Raw genomic sequence first — 21,400 nt, forward strand, 5'->3', positions numbered from 1 at the left:
CTCCTCCGGTTTACAGGCACTGTGTACATTTTATATATATAGAATAATTATGATGATTTTTTTTACCACTAAAATACAACAACACATCTTTGATTCATGTCGTTTATAACTGGACTATTACAATTAGTATTAACTTTGTCTGCACAAAGTAGCCTGTCCAGGAAATATGCTCAAATCAACAAAAACTGCGAGCCGGCAGGCAAGACGCTCCGCTTCTGAAATGCTTCTGAAACGCGCCCGGTAGGGTATGACGCCGGAGGAGGCCGGACCAAAACTGCGGCGCAGACGGACCCGGTGGAATCTAGGGGTAACTCTTTTAACGCTTTTCATGTCTTCTAACATTAACCTTCGTCTGTTGTGTGTTTTTGCAGAATTCTCCGATGCCAACGCTAAGTTTTACTGCCGGGTCTACTACGCCGAGGAGTTCCACCAGATGAGAGAGCAGATCATGGAGAGCTCGGAGGAAGACTTCGTCCGCTCGCTGTCGCACTGCGTCAACTGGCAGGCCCGCGGGGGGAAGTCTGGAGCCGTCTTCTACGCTACAGAAGGTGAGTGAGAGAGAGAGAGAGAGAGAGAGAGAGGGAGAGAGGGAGAGAGAGAGAGAGAGAGAATTACATATAGTGGAGCAATTCACAAAGACACAGATTACGGAACGAAACATTTAATTCACACACAATATGCACACTATGTTGATAAGAGAGGTTTATTGTTGGTTAAGGTATTTTAATGGGATTTGATCATCAAGAAAAACTGAACAGATGTGTCTTTTATGCGAGACACTGAACTTCTAAACATTGTGTACAAAAATACACAAAGTAGAAAGCTGTCTGAAAACAAGACTTGATTTCTTTGAGGCTTTTTTCGATTGAAAGAATAATGCTGTCGTTCTATACTTTAATTATCACTAACCAAAAGTGTGTCTTTTTAAAACATTACTGATAACGGGATCATCTCCTCTCCTCAGATGACCGGTTCATCCTGAAGCAGATGCCCCGTCTGGAGGTGCAGTCCTTCCTTGACTTTGCTCCTCACTACTTCACCTACATCACCGGGGCCGTGCAGCAGAAAGTACGCACCCTCTCTGTGTGTTTCTATCTGAGGTGGCTGAGTTTGAATGAATAACAAACCCACCTTTGTGCCACAGAGGCCGACGGCGCTGGCGAAGATCCTGGGAGTTTACCGGATCGGTTACAAGAACTCTCAGAACAACACGGAGAAGAAGCTGGACCTGCTGGTGATGGAGAACCTGTTCTACGGGCGCAAGATGGCTCAGGTGAGAATAACGGGACAATATACCGTTCCTTTCGGACTATAAGCCGCGACTTTTTCCCCCATTTTCTTTGTACAGCTAGCGGCCACTAGGGAACCTCCTAAATCTATGGATTTTACAGGTAAAATTAACCACCTTTAAGCGGCGGGCTCCAGCAGGAAAAGCTGGAGGCCGGAAAAGAGTGAGACCGGTAGCGCGCCAAAGTAAAAGTGGAACCGAGAGACAGAACGAGAGCAAGACAGACGGACAATTTAGCTGCTGCGGCTTATATGCAGGTGCGCTTTATAGTCCGGAAAGTACGGTACAACAAGTGGTGAAATATCAAAAGTAAATGTTATCAGTTTGCAGTAAATGTTCCAACTTCCCTGTTAGTTGTTACTGATTTACGGTTGCAAGAAAAAGTGAACCCTTTGGAACGACCTGGATTTCTGCATAAGTTGGTCATAAAATGTGTTCTGATCTTCGTCTGAGTCACAACAACAGACACACAGTCTGCTTCAACTAATACCACACAAACAATTATATGTTTTCATGTTTTTATTGAACACGCCATGTAAACATTCACAGTGCAGGGTGGACCCCGAGGCTAAAGACTTCTCCAAGAGCTACTGGGAGTCAGGAGTCGGCCAACCTGGAGTCCATCAAGGAGACGAGATTGGAGGTGTTGGTTGAAGCTGCCCTGCCCTATAAAAAATACACCAGTTTTGAATTAGCTATTCTTAAGAAGCATCAGATGTGAACCATGCCTCGCTCAGAAGAGCTCTCAGAAGACCTACCATTAAGAACTGTTGACTTGCATAAAGCTGGAAAGGGTTCCAGAAGTATCTCAAAGCCTTGATGCTCATCAGTCCACGGTGAGACAAGTTGTCTCTACATGGAGACAGTTCAGCACTGTTGCTGCTCTCCCTAGGAGTGGCCATCCTGTAAAGATGACTGCAAGAGCACTGCGCAGAATGCTCAATGAGGTGAAGAAGAGTCCTAGAGAGTCAGCTAGAGACTTAAAGAAATCTCTGGCACGTGCTAACATCTCTGTTGAGGAATCTACGATACGTAAAACACTGAACAAGAATGGAGTTCATGGGAGGACACCACGGAGGAAGCCACTGCTGTCCAGAGAAAACATTGCTGCACGTTTGAAGTTTGCAAAAGAGCACCTGGATGTTCCACAGCTACTGGCAACATGTTCTGTGGACAGATGAAACCAAAGTTGAGTTGTTTAGAAGGAACCCACAATGGATGTGTGGAGAATCCAAAGGGTTTTCTTGCAACTGTATCTGATGTTCTTGGTTTCATATTACAGTTGCTTTAATGTCTATGTTGCATTTTACAGCTGTAGAAGTTTCTAAGTGCTTTTTATCCTGTTGGCAAGTTTAATCTGCAGCAATGCATCATATTCTATAAGATCCAAATGTGTGTAGCGTTGTCCTGTGAGATCCCTGTATCTCTAGAAAGCCAACTTTGCATGAGTTTCCCGTTTTCAGCTTTGTGACGAGGCACTTTCCATCTGAGCCAAGAGGCTTTCAACGAGTTTAAAGAGCTCAAAGGTGGGGTAGGTACGTTTCAGAAACCGGCTCGAGTGCACTAAAGTTTGAAAGTACACAGCCGAAAAGAATCCGCCCCTTCTTTCAGACTTCCTTACAGAGCACCTCCTCCAACACACATGAACGCACACATGACGTCAGCAGACTGGTTTCTCAAACTTACCTACCCCACCTTTAAGTAGGAGAATTGTTTCTAGTACTTTATCCCCGACTGTGTACTGTAGCATAAAATGGAAAAACTGAAATGAAGTACAAAGCCCTCAATTATCAACATAAGCCCACATTTTAAAGAGCTACATGTTGTCCAAACGCAAAATGCTAAACACCAAAAAAAAAGCTTAAGACTTTATCCTCTAGTACAAAGTAAAACGCGGTGGTATGTGTTTTGAAGCGAACGAAGCAGCAGCAAAATAGGTCTGTCGCGCGTCTTCAAAGTTACATCTGAGTAGAAGCAGAGCGCTGAACACACACAGGAAATACGGCTCTTATTAAAACAATGTCATTCTTAACGTACCAATACTAATGAAGTAGAGGAATCGTAACGTTTTTAACGGCATCGCGATACCTTTCTAGTATCGGTGCAACGGAAAGAAAGAAAACATCAAAACACTTCCTCTCCGTCTTTAGGTGTTCGACCTGAAAGGTTCTCTGAGGAACAGGAACGTGAAGACGGACTCGGGGAAGGAGAGCTGCGAGGTGGTTCTTCTGGACGAGAACCTGCTGAAGCTGATCCACGACAACCCTCTGTACATCCGCTCGCACTGCAAGGCCATCCTGAGAGCCGCCATCCACAGCGACGCCTACTTCCTGTCCAGCCACCTCATCATCGACTACTCGCTGCTGGTTGGTCGAGACGACGCCACCGATCAGCTGGTGGTGGGGATCATAGGTGAGGAGAGAGATTGTTGAAATAATCTATATTATATGATCATGTGTTGTAAGTCATGCTCGTGAGTTTCATCATTTAGTTTATCTAAAGCAGTGCTTCTCAAACTTTTTCATACCAAGGACCACTTAAACAATAAAAAAAACAACGATTTTTGCAAATCGCCTGAAAATGGTACAAACAAGTGGCCACATGTGTGATGAAGGTGTTGATCTGGGCTATATCATGCAATCGAAAGTGAAACTTAAGCTCGCTCCATTGCGGAGATATTCCCGCGAGAGTGCGGAGAACTTTAATTAATTCATTTATTTCAAATGTGAAATTTTACCAATATACTCACAAACCACTAGGGGGCGCACACGGACCACCAGTGGTCCGCGGACCACACTTTGAGAAGCACTGAGACCTTGAATGTGCACATGTCTGTCTGCAGCATGTTATTGAGCATAGGGTCTTGTAACATGTGATCGTAAAAGGTCCAAAAGGTAAACTCAAAAGAAGTGCATAAAACCTGTGAGATTCTGTTATTCTTTAGACAGACACACAGACTCTTGGCGGACTTGACGGAAGTATTCTGGCTCTCATACTGTTGGACAACAATATAATAGTTCCTTCAATCAGCAGTGTGTCTGTGTTTTTATATCTTGTTGTGTCTTGAGTGTCTAAAGTTTCGGATCCACGACAAGATAAGTGACGTCCGTATCAGTCGCCGGGCCCGGAATGACTTTTTCCCATTGACTAACATCGGGAAAGAGACGTCTTAATTTTTTTTTAACTGAATAAACTACCCAGTATGAACGTTTGTATAGCCCTTATCAAAAACACTCGGTCCTCAAGTTGTAAAATGTGCTAATAACGTTATTCTGAGTTATTTTCCTCGGCATTATGAACGCGCATCTAACCCACGGGACCGCGCCGCCCGGCACGTTCATGTGACGTGTTCAGTACTACATGAGTTTTACCTTTACCCATGGATGCTCAATAAGAACGGATGATATGATTATATGAATACTTTCGTGACGTTTCGCTCTCTCAAAAGTTGGGCCATTTTGTCTTCATGCGCCAATGAGCAACTCTCATAGGAATGAACGAGGCCCGCCTCCCACGCTGTATCCAGTTCTTATACATCCATGGTTTTCCCTCTGCTCTTTCCTGCAGATTACATCCGGACCTTCACCTGGGACAAGAGGCTGGAGATGGTCGTCAAATCCACAGGAATCCTGGGGGGTCAAGGTGAGTTTCATTCCTGCAGGCGCTGTGCTCCACATCCTGTTTAAAACACGGGTTTTTAACACACTGAAGGGCATCAGTTAATCCCATTTTTATGAATTTACTTGTGAAATTGAGTGGTTAAATTATAAAAGTAGAGCCTTACCAGTTTGGGAATGCTGACGTTTGTATTTAAGAGTTTGAAAGTCAAACAATACCTTTACCAGTGCAACCTTTTTCCCCCATAAACAACATTTTGTCAATCGATTTCTAAAATATTTGGATACTCACACACACACACCCTCACACATGCACACACACAGACGCTTCTCTGCCCATTGACTTTGAATGGGGGTGACGTCACCTTGCCTCGTTTTTCGCCGAACTGCATTGTGGGGGAGTGAAGCGAAGATTTTCAGGATTTTCAGGATTCAAAAGTTGAGCAATGTTCAACTTTTGAAGCAGATCTGGAAGCGTCAGCCAATCAAACACGTTTATGCAAATCTGACAGTAGAAGCGCTAGCCAATCAAACCGCGTGCAAGCAGGGAGAGCCAGACCGCAGTTCATTTCCTCATATTCCAAACGGGAAATTACGGGAGCAAATCACCCGGTTCTTTACGACCAGAACTATTAACGGGATACAAACCGGAGAAACCAGGCATGGAGGGAGGAGGCAGAGACAGTGGGGGAAACTGGTAGGTTTTCGCCTGTTTGGGGACTTTATATATATATATATTCTTTCACACACAGTGACGTCACGAGCTACCCACAATGCAACGCGCGCCATATATATATATATAAATACGCCATTTTCCTGGAGGTGCTAATATCCTGGTGGTGCTAATATAAACAGCTAGCTAACGTAGCCAGGCAGAGCGCACTAGGTTTTTTTTCTGAATTAACGACCGAAGAAATCGCTGCATGTCTTCGGATTACATCTCTGGACTTGAGGGGTGTGCTCGAGGTCGTTACCAGCGTGAACTAGAGCTGTGTGGGATGTCGGATTGCCCTTACAGGCTGCCTGTAGATGTATGGAAAAACGACCCTCGAAAGTGGCCTTCGTCGATTTTGGCTGCATCTACGTCTAATTTCTGGAAACACCAGGTGAATAACCCACTTGTCACAATAATATTATCATGCCATTGCATATATGTGGTATTTTAGAGTTGACTAGATATTGATTAAGGCAATAGACTGTGATATTCAGTACAGGAAGCTTAGCAACACCTAGATGGTGTACGGCTGCTTGCACCTCGCGTAAAACCGCGGATACCGGAAGTACGGTGTCGCGCTCGGCCCAATACCCGTATGTGTGTGTGAAAGAATATTGCTCGCATAAAATCTCCGGGGTTTTTTGCTTTGCATGTCGGGGGCGGGATATTCATGTGATTGGTTGTTGGTCGCGTTGCTCGCAAAAAATCCGCAAACTCAAGGACACGCCCAGCTCCAAGACTTTCTCAAAGCTGTTGTGTGGAAGGGCGTTACAAACAGAAACACACTTTTAACACACACACACGCAACTCAAAGGAAAGTCTGGAGATATTGTATCACTGTCTGCATCTAGGTGCTCTTCCAGTAAAGCTAGCTGTCTGTAAAAGTTGTTCCCTGTCTCTAATGTCGTTGTGTGTTTGTCTCTCAGGGAAGATGCCCACTGTGGTTTCTCCGGAGCTGTACAGAGCCCGCTTCTGCGAGGCCATGGATAAATACTTCCTGATGGTCCCGGACCACTGGACCAGCCTGGGCATCAACTGCTGAGCGGAGTGTGTGTCTGCGCAGAAACACACAGGAAGTCCCTCTCCTCGGGTCCAACACAAGCACACTGGACTGTAAATGTTTGTCAGCAAAGTGACGCCTGTATATAAAGCAGCTCGGCATCATTCCACATGAAGATGTTTCCCCGTTACAGATTATGATGTCTCCGCTGTGATGTGCGTCAGGGAGGGTCTGTTGTTTTATTAGTGCCTAGCCGTTTCAAGAGGACCCGCTGAAAACATCCAGTCGTCTGGATCATAGTTTGGTTAACTCATTTCCTGTAATTTAAAGCTTGTAAATGTACAGAGATTATGGAACTATTAAAAGGTTATTAAGACTGATTTGTTGATAGGTGATTTCACATTTTCAATAAAGGTGATGTTGTTTACACTGAATGATTGAGCTCTGGCTAAAAGGCATCAACCATCACTTGTTGTTTACAGCGTCTCAAGTTTGTATAACCGATTTTCTGTCTTATCAATTGAATATCTTTTAGATTTTTTCATAAATTGGTCAGAGAAAAAGCTAAATCATGGACAGATTAATGTAACAAAAAATGTGTTTATGCAGCCGCTAAAAAGGTCCATAAATTGTAGATTTATCGACGAAATAATTACAAATTCATAGCTTTCAAATCATCACTTTTTGCCATAGTTTGATTTTTGACACTGTATACTTTGACTTTATGTTAACCGCAAGTTCCCTCCTTTTAGGATTTTGTATACTTGTTAGTTTTTAATAATAAGTATTACTAGTATTCATATTATAACGTCCTCCTAAATTTGCGTAACATTTTCAAAACACTATCATTTCATTTCCATACGTGACCGTTTTAACAATGTGAGGAATGATTGAAACACCGTATGAAAGAATATATCAGCACAACAACTTCAAACAGATTTTTATAATTGTACATTTTCTATCAAACAGCGTGTGGTACTGCATCAGGAACTGTATGAAAGTCATCAGACACTCGACCAACGATTGTCCGGACCGGTGAAGCTCATCTTTCTGGTGAAATAAAATTAATCATTATAATACTGGCAGACAGATTCATTGTATGTGTGCTCATCGTCTCCGTTAAAATCCAATTGCAGCTAACGGATCAATTAAAATAATGATAATTGACAGTCTGGGAAATATAACTAATAAAATAAGATGGAGCGGTCACAAATATGTCCTCTGTGATGTAGATGTTTTCACACAAAGATTTACGTCAACATTATTTACAAAAGCAGTTCAATTTCATATCAGTACCTAAAGCTAACACCCTTACACACAAACACACACCTTCACACACACACAACTCAAAGGAAGGTCTGGAGATATTGTATTACCGTCTGCAAAGCCCTCGAAAAGATCAAGTAATACATTCCAGATATATTCTCCCTTTGTGCTATAGAGCTCCATTTTTGTCCAAAAACTATTAAAAACACTAAAATAAAACTACACTTTTGCACACGGTGACAGGTTTGCTTCATTAGAACAGTGTGGATTAATCCGCCGCTAAGTAGTCCCAAATAAATGAACAATTAAATTGTGTTTAACTTTGTGAGTGACCAGATGTTCTAGGAAGTAATTTAATCTTATTTTTAAAGGTCCCATGTCATGCTTTTCCGGTTCCCGTCCCCTTGTGTGTTATGAAGCTTTTCCGCATGTAAACGGTCTGCAGAGTCACAAACCCTCAAAGTGCACCCTGTAGCGAGTAAAACTCTAACACAGAGAAGACCCGTCTGTGCTGCCCCAGAACGCCTCGTTGGGGATTTCTCTCACAGCCAGGCTGCGGGTCTGTGTGTGTGCTCGGGCTGGTTTCTGGCTGTGTCTCGCCGACCAGGAAACCACACCAATAAGTCAGCTCACACTGTCCGCTCCTCGAGCCTCAAAGGGCGGAGCAGCGAGCCCCGCAACGTCCCGCCAACACGGCACCCAGACCCCACGCAGCATTCTCATCTGTTTGTCCTTACTGGTGTCCTTTCCTGGTTGCTAACTAACGCCATTGTAACACATAATCACTGATGTTCCGCTGTAACGGTGGTGGACTCATCAGAACAGAGTGGGCGAGCTGACCAATCAGAGCACAGTGGGCTCACAGGAAGGGGGGGGGCGGGAGCTCCAACAAGCCGTTTAGGACAGAGAGTGAATATGAGAAACCAATGTGATTTTGGAACATTGATCAATATCTATTCTAGTCGACCTCAACAATGGAATTATGATCAGTAGAAATGGCCATGACATGGGCCCTTTAAAATCAAAGCAAGTATTTGGGAAATTTTTAAAAGATTTATTGTGATTTTAAGTATGAATTATTGGCTTTTCGAGGGATTTGTTGACAGTAAAAATATCAGAGCCTAGAGGAGAGAAGCAGTGGAGTGAGACATCATTCACAACAAATAATAACCATCTGCCTATTGGTCGCTCACGCAGAGCAACCCCTTCATAAACGTGTATTTGAATACTAACCGTCCACATTATGATGCACATAATTAAGGATCAGTTCACCCTAAATTGCATAAAAACAACATGTGGCGCCGGGTGGTCGAAGTTTTCAGATCATTTCTGCCTTCAAGACAACGTGTGCTAAAAACAATAAGAATCAAAAGTCAACAGTGATCAATAGAAGAAAAGAGGTGTTAGAAATGACCAAATAAACAAATTCAAAATGTTTCTTTGAACCATTTTAATACTGAAAAAAACAGCAAATATTCGCACGTGAAACGCTGTGAGAATTGCACGAAAAAAGACAAATTAGTATACTTTTTATTTCAAAGTATCTGATGTTTATCCTGTTGATTGACTCATCGTTTCTGCTCCACACATAAAGCCAACCCACGAAAAGGTGAAAAAAACATACAAAAAATACGTTTTTAATTTCATAAATCTGACATATCTCAAAACCTGGACAACGTGCACGGCTCGATACCACCAGACATTTGGGTGAACGGATCCTTTAATCAATTAAATTGACATCAAGGCACTGGACACATTTCAGACAATGGCACATAGCTGGTAGACAAACAGGGGGGGGGGGGGGAGAGTGGTCAAAAGGCCTGTGTTTACATTGTAAGTGCTGGCAGTATTTGTACCATCATGTAAGAGATAATAAATACCACAGGGAACTACAATGGAGAAAAACAACCGAAATCTGGTCGGTCTTTGTGGAGGATGTGGACATTAACGGTCCCCTATTATACTGTTTTTCATCAACACATCACAGGTCTCAGATATATACAGAACCTGTCTGATTGGCTGAAACACCAAACAGATCATTGCAGCATTACCCATAATCCCCTCTGTTTCAGCCCTCTTTCCAAAGTGCTGATTCTCTGTCTGTTACTGTAGATGAAAATAAGGAGCCCCTCCCCACGCCCCTCTGAGAGACATTTGGTTACAAAGAACTCAATGGAGCTCTAGGGGAGATTCAGGTGATAAGGGGGGGGGGGGGTTACCCTGGCTGCTGATTGGCTAATGGTCACACAAGACAACACATCGTTATGACATCATAAAGTGGCCAAAATCTGATCAGCTCATTTTCAGTTTTTATAGAAATGGATCAAAAAGAGAGAGAATCTTTGTTCCTGAAACTTTCAGAGTCTCTTTCCACAGAGGGGACACATGTTGATGTAGAAGAGACATGTTGATGTAGAAGAGACATGGAGAAGAGAGGACACATGTTGATGTAGAAGAGACATGGAGAAGAGAGGACACATGTTGATGTGGAAGAGACATGAAGAAGAGGGGACACATGTTGATGTAGAAGAGACATGAAGAAGAGGGGACACATGTTGATGTAGAAGAGACATGAAGAAGAGGGGACACATGTTGATGTGGAAGAGACATGAAGAAGAGGGGACACATGTTGATGTAGAAGAGACATGAAGAAGAGGGGACACATGTTGATGTAGAAGAGACATGGAGAAGAGGGGACACATGTTGATGTGGAAGAGACATGAAGAAGAGGGGACACATGTTGATGTAGAAGAGACATGAAGAAGAGGGGACACATGTTGATGTAGAAGAGACATGAAGAAGAGGGGACACATGTTGATGTGGAAGAGACATGAAGAAGAGGGGACACATGTTGATGTAGAAGAGACATGAAGAAGAGGGGACACATGTTGATGTAGAAGAGACATGAAGAAGAGGGGACACATGTTGATGTAGAAGAGGGGACACATGTTGATGTAGAAGAGACATGAGGAAGAGGGGACACATGTTGATGTAGAAGAGACATGAGGAAGAGGGGACACATGTTGATGTGGAAGAGACATGAAGAAGTGGATTTTGCATAATAGGTGACCTTTAAGACCTTTGGGGGGGTTAGGGTTCCCCTTGCCGCTGGGGGGACAGAGCAGTGAACGGTCCGCAGGAGAAAATGCATCTAATTCACATCCGACAGCTTAAACCCTGTGTTCAGTCAGCGGGTGCATCTCAATTCTCTTATTTGTTCCTCATTTCCAAAAAAATCAGCCATTAATTGAGTCAGATTTCTGCATTTTAGTAACTTAGATGCTCTAAATTAATAGTTAGCTGATCATTAGATTTGAATAAAATGTCTCTTATATAACTTCCTTTTAATCTCATGTCTGTCTTAGTGGAGAGCATTAAAGCCAGGCAGTGGGAGGAAAACATAAGATTGAAAATAAGTTGAAATGTCGGGAATAAAATCTAACTTTAAGTATGTTTTTATATTTCATAAAATGCTATTAACCTCTGGATTTGCTTGTTATGATCGGTCATTTCCTCTTAACATGTATGGCAGTCTTTCAGCTTAAAAAACATGATAATTGTCTGTAATAATTGCACGTATAAAGACAATTATGTCCTGATTTGAAATGTATTTACAACTTTCCAAAAGCTACTTTAAATTGTCAGAAAATTACGAGACGTTGTGCTTATTATCTGTATTATTTTTTAATATAGAAAGAATATCAATACATAGGGAAACAAATCAAGTATTTCATTTAAGGATTTCAAGTATTACCGATAAAAATAGTGTGTATACATTTCATCTCATTTCTCTAAGACTTCGCTTCGTCTCCTGAATCTCTCCTCGCACACATTAGGGATGCATTTAGGGAATTGAGATGGACCCGCTGTGTCATCTTGTGTTTTCGTGGATATTAAAACGACTAAAACATCTTATTCACATTCCCGCTACAGATCGCCAAAAAACGTAAAAGCAAAAATCCAAATTTGTGCTTCAGTTGCGTTACAAAAGAATCTCTCTGTACCTGTTCACCAGTGGAAGTCAAATATTTGGTACAACAACAAGCCGAGAAATAAAATCATAAAAAAGATTAAAACGACTACTTTTGTACAAACACTTAAAAATGGCTTCTATTTTTTTTACATTTTTTTTAAGACAAAATAAGTCCCGGAGGCGACGCCGTGCAGAGACCAAAGTACCGAGGTCGGTTTGGATTGAAGCACCCGTGAGTCAAAGAACAAACCGTGGTGTGAGTTAATCATGCAGACCCTTCCTCTTCATCATCATCCTCCTCTTCTTCGTGGAGAAACGTCCTGCAGGTCATTGTTTTTGGAAAAAAGGGGCACTGAGAAAAAAGCGCCTTGTGCCACACAGGATTCTGTACAAAAACATCCAAGTCTCTACCCTCCTCCCTCTGGAGAGAAAACACTGCATGGTCCCTGGGATGGGGGGAGGGGGGGGAGGTAAAGAGGTGCATTGTGGGTCCGATCCCAGCCCAGTAAAGTCAACATGTCGATGTATCCTTGGGCAAGAAACTGAACCCCTGGTTGCTCCCGATGGCCGACGGGGGGTGTGTGTGTGTGTGTGTGTGTGTGTGTGTGTGTGTGTGTGTGTGTGTGTGTGTGTGTGTGTGTGTGTGTGTGTGTGTGTGTGTGTGTGTGTGTGTGTGTGTGTGTGTGTGTGTGTGTGTGTGTGTGTGTGTGTGTGTGTGTGTGTGTGTGTGTGTGGGTGTGTGTGTGTGTGTGTGTGTTTCCTTGAGTAAACATGGCACACTGATCTGTATGAAGGAAGTATCATGACATGTTGAATGTAAAGCGCTTTGAGGGGTCGTAACGACGGGACGAAGCGCTGTCCTGTTTGGGTTGAGGTTGGGTGTTATTACCGTGTGTGCCACAGGGTGTCGCTGTCATACTACCAGGTAGTTGAGGAGTGTGTGTCACAGGGTTGGGTTTGTTTGACCCCGGAAGAGCATATGGTTTTCGACCTTGGACAATGAAAGGATTTAATATGTTGCCCCTGACAACGAGCCGACCGAGTCTTCATTGGAGCGACGAACAAACACGCAGTATGTCAGCCAAGTCTTGGGAGTGAAACTTTAGCTTTAGAATCAGCTCCGACGGTTCCTTCATCCTCTCCAGTCCGAGGGAGGAGGGCAGAGCGTCGGTCAGAAGGTCTCCGAGTCCTCCGAGTCGTTCTCCGTTGTTCCCTCGCTGGAGGGTCTGGAGTTGGGGTTCTTGGGGCTCCGTGGCCCTCGGGGGCCGACGCCCGGACCCTTGACCCCCTGCTGGGGGGGCAGCTGCCTCAGCAGGGAGCCTGGGGACGGAGCCCCGGAGCTGCAAGGGGAGCAGAAAGGCATCATGGTAGCCAGAATGAGAGCCAGACAGTCAGCCACCTCTCTGCTAGGAGCGCAAGCTAGAGCAGGCGTCAGACCTGAGAGAGGGAGAGAGAGGGGGAGAGAGAGAGGGGGGGGGGGAGGAAGAGGAAGAGGGGAGGAAGAGGAGCGAGAGACGAAGACATGGAGGAAGCGAGGGGAAGCGAAGCAGAGACAAAGGAGGGACGGAGCAGCATCCAATTAGTGTTCAGCCAGCTGACACAGTACATAGACATGATGGGGAACACACACAGTCACACACACACAGTCACACACACACACACACACACAAAGACAGTCACACACACAGACACACAGACACACACACACACACACACACACACACACACACACACACACACACACACACACACACACACACACACACACACACACACACACACACACACACACTCACACACACACACACACTCACACAGACACACAGTCAGACACACACACACACACACACACAGTCAGACACACACAGTCACTCACACACACAGACACTCACTCACACAAACAGTCACACAGACACACAGTCAGACACACACACACACACACAGTCACACACACACACACACACATAGTCACACACACACACACACACACACATAGTCACACACACACACACACACACACAGTCACTGTCACACACACAGTCAGACACACACACACACACACACACACACACACACACACACACACACACACACACAGTAAGAGCTACACTGCAGTAAACAACACATACATAGCACAAAGCAGCTCGTACACATGTTAGTCAGGGCTCCCACCGACAGCAGGACGTGAATCTGGATGACTTTCCATAACAAAGCTAAACATTTAAAATGGTGGCCTCTCCCAATTGACAGCAAACACCAACAGATGTCTGAGCTGTCCCTACTCCCTACTCTCTACTCCCTACTCCCTACTCCCTACTCCCTACTCTCTACTCCCTACTCCCTACTCCCTACTCTCTACTCCCTACTCCCTACTCCCTACTCCCTACTCTCTACTCCCTACTCCCTACTCCCTACTCCCTACTCCCTACTCTCTACTCTCTACTCTCTACTCCCTACTCCCTACTCTCTACTCTCTACTCTCTACTCTCTACTCCCTACTCTCTACTCCCTACTCCCTACTCCCTACTCCCTACTCCCTACTCCCTACTCTCTACTCTCTACTCTCTACTCTCTACTCTCTACTCTCTACTCTCTACTCTCTACTCTCTGCTCTCTACTCTCTACTCTCTACTCTCTACTCTCTACTCTCTACTCTCTACTCTCTACTCTCTACTCTCTACTCTCTACTCTCTACTCTCTGCTCTCTACTCCCTACTCCCCCGTCACAGCTCCATGGTGAGTGGGAACCCTGCAAAGCGTTCACTCGCCGCGCACATGGAAACAAAGCCATATTTAACATCAGTCACATAAAGCTGGAGCTAAGGGGACCATGCAGCTCAGAGGGGGGGGGGGGGGCAGGTCTTCAGGTCACCTACCGTTCTCGTCCACCGTCTGAACGTTGGCTCCTCGACTCAGCAGCTCCTGGACCGCCTTCTTCAGCCCGCTGCGAGCCGCCAGGTGGAGAGGACTGAGGGACGAGAGGGACATGTCCGAGAGAGGGAACAAAGATGGTGAGCCTGCATTTATCATCATCATCAAACGTGTCGATATAATGATTTGATTTCTAGCCGTTTCGTTTTTCATATTCTCATGTTGATTTTTTGGGATTTGAGACCTTACACATGTTGGGACCCCTTGTTAAAGAAACTGCTCATCTACATTAGAATACTAATGGATGTAATGTGAGAGAATAATTCAAATAATACGTTTTTTATTAAATTAAATCAAAATGATCATCATAAATTAACGAGCAAACGATCATATGTACATACATTGTATTTAAACATGCCGCTCTATTTAAGCTGCCGGGTCTTCCTGCCTCTGCCTCCTCGCTATGCTGCTGCTGCTGTGTTCATGTTGCTGCTGCTCGCCTGCCCCCCCACCACCCCAGCTCCCACCCCAGCTCCACCCCCCACCACCCCAGCTTCCACCCCAGCTTCAGCTTCCACCCCAGCTTCCACCCCAGCTTCCACCCCAGCTTCAGCTTCCACCCCAGCTTCAGCTTCCACCCCAGCTTCAGCTTCCACCCCAGCTTCCACCCCAGCTTCAGCTTCCACCCCAGCTTCAGCCCAGCTTCCACCCCAGCTTCAGCTTCCACCCCAGCTTCAGCCCAGCTTCAGCCCAGCTTCAGCTTCCACCCCAGCTTCCACCCAGCTTCAGCCCAGCTTCCACCCCAGCTTCCACCCCAGCTTCAGCTTCCACCCCAGCTTCAGCCCAGCTTCAGCCCAGCTTCAGCTTCCACCCCAGCTTCCACCCAGCTTCAGCCCAGCTTCCACCCCAGCTTCCACCCCAGCTTCCACCCCAGCTTCAGCTTCCACCCCAGCTTCCACCCCAGCTTCCACCCCCAGCTTCCACCCCAGCTTCCACCCAGCTTCCACCCAGCTTCCACCCCAGCTTCAACCCAGCTTCCACCCCAGCTTCAGCTTCCACCCCAGCTTCAGCCCAGCTTCCACCCCAGCTTCAGCTTCCACCCCAGCTTCAGCCCAGCCCAGCTTCAGCCCAGCTTCAGCTTCCACCCCAGCTTCCACCCCAGCTTCCACCCAGCTTCAGCCCAGCTTCCACCCCAGCTTCCACCCCAGCTTCCACCCCAGCTTCCACCCCAGCTTCAGCTTCCACCCCAGCTTCCACCCAGCTTCAGCCCAGCTTCCACCCCAGCTTCAGCTTCCACCCCAGCTTCCACCCCAGCTTCCACCCCAGCTTCAGCCCAGCTTCCACCCCAGCTTCAGCTTCCACCCCAGCTTCAGCTTCCACCCCAGCTTCAGCCCAGCTTCAGCCCAGCTTCAGCCCAGCTTCAGCTTCCACCCCAGCTTCCACCCAGCTTCAGCCCAGCTTCCACCCCAGCTTCCACCCCAGCTTCCACCCCAGCTTCAGCTTCCACCCCAGCTTCCACCCCAGCTTCCACCCCAGCTTCCACCCCAGCTTCAGCTTCCACCCCAGCTTCAGCTTCCACCCCAGCTTCCACCCCAGCTTCAGCTTCCACCCCAGCTTCAGCTTCCACCCCAGCTTCCACCCCAGCTTCAGCTTCCACCCCAGCTTCAGCTTCCACCCCAGCTTCCACCCCAGCTTCCACCCCAGCTTCAGCTTCCACCCCAGCTTCAGCTTCCACCCCAGCTTCCACCCCAGCTTCCACCCCAGCTTCAGCTTGTGTTAACCAAAATTCACGAGTGGGTTATTTGACGGCACGAGATGGAAATGTCCAAAATAGGAAACAAAAATGTGAGCCTGAGTTTATTATCATCATGATTAATTCATGAGCAAACGATCATATATACATCATTGTATTTACATCGCCCTGGTTCCTTCTACGGAAAGCCAGTGGGACTTTTTCCAGGGGGTTTTGTTTGTTTTTTTGTAATATTTTGCAAAATATAATCTCCTGGAATGGATTTGGAAACATCACACAATTAGCTTAGTGTTTCAAAATGGGATATTTAATTATGTATTTAATATCATAAACCAAAACGTGAAAATCTCTTCCACCTGTGTTAACCACAGACCTTACTTCAGGCAAATAAAAACACCAGACTTCCCAACAAGGGAACCGGACGTTCCGACATGCGGACACATTTTCAGATTTCAGGACTATTTCCTGCGGCGCTCTATATCGAATAATGTTCAGAGGTTTTAGATACTCACGTCTGCAGCGCTGCATTTGTTGCGTTAATGAGAGCCGTGTCCGACAGCTTCTCCAGAATCATCATCACACAGTCCTCCTTTCCCTGGGAAGAGGAGGCGTCTCGTTACAGAGAGCTCGTGCTAACATTGAGCGCCTGTATCCAAAGAGATAAGTAAAGTACTCTTGTTCTGGGGCCGGGCGTCACTCACGTTACTGCAGGCGAGATGCAGAGCGGTGTTTCCATCTCTGTCCGTCTGACTGAGGGTGGCGCTGCTCAACAGCACCTCTGGAGTCAGATTCGTACACACACACACACACACACACACACACACAAGAAAATTACATTTAAAATAATCATCACATGACTACAGCTAAATCCTCTGCAGGACTCAAAAGGCAAAGTGAATCGTTTGTGTACCGAGCGCTCCGACTCTGCCTTTCTCCGCCGCCATCATCAGCGCACTGCGACCTGATTGGTCCACAGTATCCACAGGTGCATCATGGGAAAGGATCAGCTGCACGCAGTCGACGTGACCCGAGAACGCTGCGGCGTGAAGAGGAGTCCTGCAGGAGAGGGAGAGACTTCAGTGAAAGTACAGCAAGTAGGAGTCCTCCAGCCAAAACCTTAAAGTAAACGTATTTTCAGCATAATGTACTTAAAGTATGACACACACACACACACACACACACACACACACACACACACAGGTGCGCACACACACACCTGTCTTTAGCATCTTTGCAGCCGGCGATGTCCGACCCCATGGCCTCCAGCAGCAGAGCAGCACACGGCTCGTGATCATTCACTCTGTACACACACACACACACACACACACACACACACAGTGTTAATGCAAAAGGTATTTAATGATCTGAAGAAATAAAAAAGTGTTATCCCACAAAACAAACAAGTTTCCGATGGGCATGATTTAACATTTTGTTTCTAAATCATTCAGTAATTCAGTCAAAAAGACGATAGTTATTGACATTAGATGAGGCGTGTGTATTACTGAATACTCACACAGCACAGTGCAGAGGTGTGAACGGGTTTCCTTCAATACAGCGGCAACCTTTCTGCTCCAGAAGAACCTCCACACACCCCTCATGACCTGAAGACACACACACACACACACACACACACAGATATTTAACTTGAGTAGTAATATCAATACCACAGTGTAAAAATACTCTGATACAAAAGTAGCAAGTAGATAGTTAATAAAATAAAAACAATGTATTTGTATTATTTTGTATTAATAATTATAATCTGCAAGTGTAGTAAGAAAATACTTATTATTAATTTATATTGAAAACACCAAAAATCAGTTTGACAAAGAATCAACGAAATTCATTCACAAAGTAGAAAAGCATAAAAGTACATTAAGGTTGGATACAGACTAAAGTATCTATACATAACATTATTTTTTCATATACATATATATTTGTATATAAAGGCTGACCGTAGTAGCAGGCCCAGTGCAGGGGGGTGTACCCCCGTCCGTCCCTCAGCGGGGGGGGCACGGGGGGCTCGGAGCAGGCGATGCTCAGCAGCTCGCTCAGCCAGGAGGCGTGGCCTCGAGCGGCCGCCAGGTGGATGGGGGTCCGCCCCCGAGAGTCTCCAATCAGAACAGAGGCTTCCTGCTCCAGGAGACACTGGATACACTCCTCCTGCCCACACAGCAGCTGCGGGGGGGGGGGGGGGGGGGTCATTAGATCAAGCTGTGAGAGTAAACAGGCTGCGGGGTAGAAGTATGCAAGTACTACTACACAGTATGATACAAAGAAACATGGACACAGAAAACATCTTTTCAAGAACCTTCTCATGTATACTGAAGCTTATTTTCTGGTTTCATGCTTACCTAGTTTACAGGTAAGGACATTATTTCAGTACACGAACAGATCCAACAGATACAATCACGTTAAAATGATAAAGACTTTGAGACATTTTGAGTACATTGAGATTTGTAAGGAGAACAACAATTCACAGTCCAACCATCAGAGAACATCCACCCTCACGGCCCGTCCACACAGCGGCGTTGGAAGCTTCTGGAAGCGTTCCAGGCTGCAAAAGTTGAGCAATGTTCAACTTTTGAAGCCTTTCGGTGGAAGCGTCAGCCAATCAAATCATATGCCGGTCCAAGCTCTAGCCAATCAAACCGCTGCTTGTGTGTCAGGGGCGGGAGATTCATGTGATTGGTTGTTGGTCGAGCTTCAGACACGCCCAGCTCCAAGCTTCTTTTGAAGCTGTCGTGTGGACGGGCCGTTAGTGTTGATATTGAAACTCGGATAAAGTCTATTTTTGTTCTGATGGCAAACTCTAGTATGTTCTGTTTCTTTATTTATAAGGTTACATTAAAACAAATTGTATATATTGATAAATATATAAACAAAGGTGTTAATATATATTTTTTAAAGGGTGCAGGAGAACAGTGATGCTCACCCCGAGGTGCAGAGCGGTGAGTCCGTGTTTGCTCGCTGCGTTCACGTTGGCCTCTCTCTCCAGCAGCAGAGACACGGCGTCCACGTGACCGCCGGACACCGCCAGCATCAGAGGGGTCCTAAAGGAGGGGGGGGGGGGTAATTAAAAACTACACCTTCCTGTTCCTCCTCAGACTTAACATCTCAAGGACTTTTCAGGTCAAAATAAAGAAAGGATGTATTGAGAGGTGATCCACTCACTGTCCCTGAGCGTCAGCAGAGTCCACCAGGTCTGCACCGTCCACTTCATCCAGCAGGAGGCGCACACACGTGGTGTGGCCGTTCATCACTGCAGGGGGAGAGGAAGAAGAGACAAGTTAAATTATGATTAGTACAGGAAGTAGATAATAACCGTTAGAATATTCACAATAACTCCATCAACACACACACTTCCAAACATTATTCTATGTTCTTGTATTGATAGGCAGTCATTGATCTGTTTTAACGGATTACAGTTGACGTTAAGGTGCCAGAAAACAAACAGAAGCGTGTATTCAAGTTTTAAGGCGTCATTTGCATATTAGCTACAGTACAGTGTAGATATGGAAATGAGAAGGCTCCTCCGACAGAGCGACATGAATACATATAGGACAGAAAACTAATTACACAGATAGTGCATATTAGAGTAAAAGTGTCTTCAGTGTTTAACTCTGCTCTCACCTGCCAGATGCACAGCGCTGCGTCCGTATTGGCTGTCTGTGAGGCGCGGCGACGCCCCCTGGCTGAGGAGTGTGTGAACACACTCTGCGTGGCCCCTCAGGGCGGCGAGGGCCAGGGGGGTCCGCCCCCCCTCGTCTCCCTGGTCCACCTCCCTCTCCCCCTGCAGCAGCACCTCCAGAGCCTGGGCGTGCCCGTGGTACGCCTGCAGCGAGGGTTTAATGAACGCTTTAAACACTCAGACCTTAAAGTCAAATATATGTTATCATAGCTGCTTTGATTACCATGGTGACATGTTCGAGTCACAACTTATTTAAATGATCATTAATTAATGCACAACCTGTAACAGGAAGTCAATAATAATGCAATAATTCAACACACAGTTGCTAATGAATATATTTCACCTACGTCACTTTCATGTTCAATATATGGGGCATTTTATCAGTAATGTAATCAAAACATACATACGTAATAGATTGTAGTGTGTGTGCGTGTGCGTGCGTGTGTGTGTGTCTCACAGCGAGGTGCAGAGGGCTCTTAGCGTTCAGAGACTCTGGGTCGTCTTGGTGACTGTCGTCTCTGTCCAGCAGCTGCAGGTCACACACACACATCAACATCAAACATACTGTACACTCAAATAACACACACTTTATTCTGTATATCACACTCAACTGGTACTTCTGTGTCTCGTGTACGTTTATAAGTTCACGCTCGTGTGTGTGTGTGTGTGTGTGTGTGTGTGTGTGTGGTGTGTGTGTGTGTGTGTGTGTGTGTGTGTGTGTGTGTGTGTGTGTGTGTGTGGTGTGTGTGTGTGTGGTGTGTGTGTGTGTGTGTGTGTGTGTGTGTGTGTGTGTGTGTGTGTGTGTGTGTGTGAGTGAGTGAGTGAGTATATGTGTGCGAGCGAAAGAGAGAGTGTGTATGTGCGTGTGTATATATGTGTGTGTGTGTGTGTGAGTGAGTGAGTGAGTGAGTGAGTGAGTGAGTGAGTGAGTGAGTGAGTGAGTGAGTGAGTGTGTGTGTGTGTGTGTGTGTGTGTGTGTGTGTGTGAGTGAGTGAGTGAGTATATGTGTGCGAGCGAAAGAGAGAGTGTGTATGTGCGTGTGTGTGTGTGAGTGAGTGAGTGAGTGAGTGAGTGAGTGAGTGAGTGAGTGAGTGAGTGAGTGAGTGAGTGAGTGAGTGAGTGAGTGAGTGAGTGAGTGTGTGTGTGTGTGTGTGTGTGTGTGTACTGACCAGCTCCAGACAGTGCCTGTGACCGTATGCAGCAGCGTAGTGCACGGAGCTGTATCCCTG

At 45.8% G+C, this 21,400-nt stretch overlaps 2 protein-coding genes across 4 annotated transcripts in view; one reads left to right on the top strand and one right to left on the bottom strand.

The window, feature by feature from the left end:
• Window positions 1-7,697, top strand: part of pikfyve (phosphoinositide kinase, FYVE finger containing) — a 61,700-nt gene extending 54,003 nt beyond the window's left edge. Inside the window, 6 exon segments of the mRNA XM_034109415.2 lie at window positions 372-548; window positions 965-1,068; window positions 1,145-1,273; window positions 3,439-3,700; window positions 4,856-4,930; window positions 6,547-7,697. Of these exon segments, the coding sequence (XP_033965306.1) occupies window positions 372-548; window positions 965-1,068; window positions 1,145-1,273; window positions 3,439-3,700; window positions 4,856-4,930; window positions 6,547-6,662 (863 nt within the window). The 3' untranslated portion in view covers window positions 6,663-7,697.
• Window positions 7,698-9,319: 1,622 nt separating this feature from the next.
• The window catches only part of ankrd44 (ankyrin repeat domain 44), a 48,415-nt gene continuing 36,334 nt past the window's right edge, over window positions 9,320-21,400 (bottom strand). For 2 of the 3 annotated variants that reach the window (XM_034110039.2, XM_034110038.2), the window contains exons 16-28: window positions 21,341-21,400; window positions 20,629-20,700; window positions 20,114-20,315; window positions 19,655-19,742; window positions 19,416-19,533; window positions 18,436-18,658; window positions 17,997-18,084; window positions 17,700-17,783; window positions 17,394-17,539; window positions 17,185-17,261; window positions 16,996-17,078; window positions 14,736-14,827; window positions 9,320-13,296 (exon numbers count right to left, since the gene is read on the bottom strand). The exon at window positions 21,341-21,400 is cut by the window's right edge and continues 52 nt beyond it. In XM_034110039.2, the coding sequence (XP_033965930.1) occupies window positions 13,031-13,296; window positions 14,736-14,827; window positions 16,996-17,078; window positions 17,185-17,261; window positions 17,394-17,539; window positions 17,700-17,783; window positions 17,997-18,084; window positions 18,436-18,658; window positions 19,416-19,533; window positions 19,655-19,742; window positions 20,114-20,315; window positions 20,629-20,700; window positions 21,341-21,400 (1,599 nt within the window). In that variant the 3' untranslated portion in view covers window positions 9,320-13,030. The remainder of the gene's footprint in view (window positions 13,297-14,735; window positions 14,828-16,995; window positions 17,079-17,184; window positions 17,262-17,393; window positions 17,540-17,699; window positions 17,784-17,996; window positions 18,085-18,435; window positions 18,659-19,415; window positions 19,534-19,654; window positions 19,743-20,113; window positions 20,316-20,628; window positions 20,701-21,340) is intronic. The other variant, XM_034110040.1, reaches the window with a different exon arrangement.

The sequence above is a fragment of the Pseudochaenichthys georgianus genome, chromosome 21 (assembly GCF_902827115.2).
Source record: "Pseudochaenichthys georgianus chromosome 21, fPseGeo1.2, whole genome shotgun sequence".
Lineage (NCBI taxonomy): Eukaryota > Metazoa > Chordata > Actinopteri > Perciformes > Channichthyidae > Pseudochaenichthys > Pseudochaenichthys georgianus.